The 4,778-nt window shown below is 48.5% G+C and overlaps 1 protein-coding gene across 1 annotated transcript; it reads left to right on the top strand.

Moving 5' to 3' along the window:
- The first annotated feature begins 492 nt into the window (after window positions 1–492).
- marcksa (myristoylated alanine-rich protein kinase C substrate a) lies at window positions 493–3,491 on the top strand. The gene is made up of 2 exons (XM_056294634.1): window positions 493–936; window positions 2,224–3,491. The coding sequence occupies exons 1-2, from the start codon at window positions 829–831 to the stop codon at window positions 2,872–2,874; spliced, it is 759 nt and encodes a 252-aa protein (XP_056150609.1). The 5' UTR covers window positions 493–828; the 3' UTR covers window positions 2,875–3,491.
- The last annotated feature ends 1,287 nt before the right edge of the window (window positions 3,492–4,778 follow it).

Genomic DNA, 4,778 nt, shown 5'->3' on the forward strand with positions numbered 1-4,778 from the left:
AGCTGTGCTGGACGAGGCACCCGTCAAGTTACATAAACCTGCAGAAAGCGGTCAATCATGGCACATTTACCCCGCCGGAGTGAATGGTTACCATGCAATTGTGTCACATCTTCACACGGTTAATCCAAATAAATCGGTTTAAAACAAAAGGAAGGCGGCGCGTATCATCAACTCTCTTATCCTCAAGACTTCTCCAAAGTGTCGCAAACTGGAGGAGGAGAAAAAAAACAAACGCGCATCGAGCGTTGCGGACGAACTGATTGCACATTATAGACACGGATTGTCCGCAGCCCGGGCAGAGCGCTCTTTTCTGCCCCCCCCCCCTCCCGCCCCCCCGGGTGTACTATCCCGCACAACCCATTGTTCGGCTCCTTCCCCGGAGCCCCGCCCACTTTCAGGCGGCCGCCCGCGATTGGCTGAATAAGGGCGCGCTGACGTCACCGCCCGGAGAGCCCATTCATTTCTGCGCTTGGGCGTTGGACTCCGCGTCTTAGCAACGAGGGAGATTTCTCCATTTTCCAGCCCGTCCGCGGCGACACAGCAACGAACCCGGGGGGTTTTTTTTTTATTACCACCACCACTTCTTCTTCTTCCCCTCCGCTTGGCCGCGTTTTCTGCGATTTCGCTCGCTGCAAACTGGACTTTTGGTTTCTCTCGTCGGCCAACTTTCCAAACAGAGGGACGCGTTAAAGCGAAGGGGCCCTTTTTTTTTCTTGGGGTTTGGCTGGCGTGTAAGGGGGGCGAAAAAGGAGGCTTTGCGGGGTCTTTGTTCGGGTTCTCTCTTTTTTTTCCGGGATCGCTTGACTTTTCTTTGTTGGAGCGAGAAGCATGGGAGCGCAATTCTCCAAGACAGCGGCGAAGGGCGAAACCGCGGCTGAAAAGCCAGGGGAGGCTGCCGCCGCCACCGCCGCTTCACCCACCAAAACCAACGGACAGGTAAATGGGGTGGGGGTGGGGGTTTGGTTGGGGGGGGTGTTGTGGGGTTTTTTTTGCAGGAATCCTCTTCGTTGCCCATCAACGCCAAATGGCAGACGATGGAGTTGCACGAATGGCGCAAACCGTGCGTAAAGTGCCCGTTGGAGGCTTCGGCGAAATGGCACAGCTGTGAAAATGAGAATATAACACGCTTAGATATGCAACAGTTGATCTTTTCTTTTCTGAAATATTGCACACACGGACCCCCCCCCCCCATAATGCGAGATTGTGCCTCTATTTAGGGGGATGAGTCCACGATCGATGCAAGGAAACGAAAGGGTTTTTAACATTGCGGTTCGGCTGCGTCGAGGCATTTGGAAGAGGCTGAATCCTTTGTTTGGATCCGGTCATTCCTCGGCGCGATCGCCTGGGAAGGAGGGAGGGGGGGGACCATGTGTTGACTGGCACGCAGTCTGCAGGTCACACCGAAATAACACTATTTTGGAAAATAAGCTTGCGTTTTCTCGTGCTGATTTTTTTTTTTTTTGGTGGTTAATCGTCGAAATGCTCGGCTACGCGGTCGCCTAAGTGGGATGAGGCGTGATGCACGACGCCAACAATGGCTCTCCGCGGGCTGTGGCACCACGCCTTTTGTTACAGATGCTAGAAAGTGGAGATGGCAGGCTGCCGCTCTCAGGCTTGGAGCTGCGCACCCGCACGGTGCGCTCCGCACGGTTGGATACGCGGAGTCCTGCAGCTCACCGCTGCGCTGGGTTTCCAAAAAAAAAGAAAAAGTTTCACCAACCAATGCCAGTTTCGACTGCCTATTTCAAATTATATATATATATATATATTTTAATACATCTGACTGCTGCTCTTCGTGATCTGGTATACTAATGAGCATCTGCTGTTTTAATGAGCAGCTGCTTTCCTTTGGCGCTGCGCTAAGAGCGAATGGGTACCGACCCCTTGCGATTCAGTGGAGGCACTGCGTTTTAGCACTGTGGCCGGTGCCATACCAGACAATATCGGATTAGATGATGAACATGGAGACTCGTCGAAATCAAAGTGTGATATTCCCCCCCCCCTTCCTCCTTATCAATTTTTAGACGTTGGTGCGCTGTAGCTGTGCGTAAAAGTCAAGGCTCTGCGCCCCCCCATAACGCCGAATGGAGAGCTGGTGGTTTTTGTCGCTGTTCATTTTACGGTGTCTGCTTCCCCCTTGTGTTGGTCGGTGGCACTGATCCACATTACAAATCCAAGCTCTTGAGCCAGCGCTTTACCACTGTATTCTTTTTCCTTGTGTAGGAAAATGGTCACGTCAAAGTGAACGGGGATGCATCTCCTGCGGCTGCCGAGGCTGGGAAAGAGGAGGTGCAGGCCAATGGCAGCGCCACCGCTGAGGAGAGCGACAAGGCAGAGGCCGCCCCTGCAGAGAAGGAAGCTGCAGATGGGGAGAAAGCTGAAGCTGCGTCCCCCGCCGCCGAGGGCGATGCAGTGGCCAAGCCGGAGGAGGGCGCCGCGCCTTCAACCAGCAACGAGACACCCAAGAAGAAGAAGAAGCGCTTCTCCCTCAAGAAGTCCTTCAAGCTGAGCGGCTTTTCCTTCAAGAAGACCAAGAAGGAGACCGGCGAGGGGGCAGAGAACGAGGAAGCCGCTGCCTCTGGGGAGGAGGCCAAGACTGAGGCCGCGGAGGGGGCGGAAGCCGCCGAGGAGGCTAAGCCTGCAGAGGGGGAAGCCGCACCTGCTCCTGAGGAGGCCAAGGAAGAGGCAGAGAAGCCTGCTGAGGAGACCAAGGCCGCCACACCTGCCGAGGAACCAAAGGCAGAGGAGAAGCCAGCCGAGCCAGCGGCGGAGCCCAAGGTAGCCGAGGAGGCTCCGAAAGCGGAGGAGGCTGCTCCTGAAACGCAGGAGGCGGCATCGCCAGAGGCACCGGCTGCAGCCGAGGCTGCAGAGTAGATTAGGAGATGATGCAAAGGGCAAAATGGAAGAAATTCAGTAAAGGAGGAAGAAAAAGATAATCAAAGACCATGTCCCTGTTTGTATGTTGGAGTGGTGCCAGTTCCTGGCTCTGGAGAACTTGTCTACAAACCAGGGATATTTTAAAGCTTTTCTTTTCTTTTTTTTAAACTTTGTTTTTTGGGTTTCCATCCCCCTCCCCCCCCTTACACAAAACCCATCTCGGTCCATTGTTACTTCTATTCCAACGGGCTAGGGAGGTGGGTGGCTTAAATAATTAAAACGGATTAAAAAAAAATCCACATTCTGCCATATACTTTTGCATCAGTATTATTATTTTTTTTTCCATTTTGCATTTTTATACAAAATGTAAAGTTGTCAAAATGTATGGACATGCCCGTGGTATGAAGGAGGTGGGGGTTGAGTCCAGATGTACATGAAGGGGGGTTTAGGGTGGGGGAAAGATTTGGAGGTGGCACCCTTGTGCCTGGGGAAATGTGCCACAGACTATTACGTAAAAAGTAGTCTTAAATAAACAACAACAGACCAACATCTATACGTGATGAGAGGACCATGCGGTTTACAACACTAAGTGATTTTTTTTTTTTTTTTTTTTTACTATAAGACAACAAAAATACAATTCCAAGAGCTTAGGTTTAGGACGTCATATAAAGACCATAGGAGCTTTTCACTTCTCATTAGCTGTACCAGTCAGTGATTCAGTAGACATACGAGTTGTATAGGCTTTATTGTTTATTGCTGGTTTTACGACCTTAATAAAGTGTAAGTATGTATAGGCGGGGTGTTTTTAACTGTGATTATTGTACAAATGAAATCTTGGATCTCAAGAAGCACATGAAGTTTGCAGCTCTTTTTCTCCACCCGCTCATTTTGTAAGATAACGGTGAAACAAAAAAGTCATCCTGGAAGACCTTTTAAGCAATTTTGAACTCAACCAAGCTGTGATAAGTGGAATGGTTACTGTTTATATACTGTGGTATGTTTTGATTACAGCAGACAATGCTTTTTCAGTGGTCTTTGACAAAAATTTAAGGAATCTATCAGATGCAATGTTTGTGTAGCATCTTCTCTCTTCTTTTTTTTTTCTTTTTTTTTTGTAAATACTGGAGAAGCTTTGACCAATTTGACTTAGAGATGGAATGTAACTTTGCTTACAAAAAAATTGCTATTAAACTCCTCTGCTTAAGGTGTTCTAATTTTCTGTGAGCACACTAAAAGCAAACGTTCAAGTTAAAAGTTTATTCAAAAAAAAAATAAATGTGAATAAAATTTGAGCGGCATCTGTCTTTTTTTTTTTTTTATTATTATTATTATTCCAGGTCCGGTAGAGAAATAACATTACCGCACAATGGCGTCGGCGATAGCGATCGACACGACATTTTATTTGTGCGAGATGTAATATTGACGTTTAGGCGAGATGGATTTCTAACGAGTCAGCTGCGATGTTGCCGCGCCACCCGGGCGTCAGTCCAACATGTAAATTTTATGACACATTAAATCCAGAACGACCACGGAGGGGGTCGTGCTAGACATAATTTTAACTGCATCATAGCATGTAATTTATTGGTGATTATATAACAGCTTTCCAACAGGATGTGAAAACATCCCGCGGTACGGCCTGCAAGTCTAGAGACGCCGCTCATACACAGTCGCTGGGAGGTCGTAGTTCACGTTGTTTAGCAAGTTTATCGCCACCTTAAGTTTGCCCACCCTGACGTTCGGTGTACAAAACCACAGGCAAAAAAAAAGAAAAAAGGATTGAAAGTAGATAAACACGAGAGCGATAAGAATGTATTAGTGTTTAACTGTGTGAGAATATCGAGGTGGGCGAATGAGTAAAGAAACCCAGGAATTAAAGGTATCTTTCTGTACCGGGTGGAACG

The sequence above is a fragment of the Lampris incognitus genome, chromosome 15, assembly GCF_029633865.1.
Source record: "Lampris incognitus isolate fLamInc1 chromosome 15, fLamInc1.hap2, whole genome shotgun sequence".
NCBI lineage: Eukaryota > Metazoa > Chordata > Actinopteri > Lampriformes > Lampridae > Lampris > Lampris incognitus.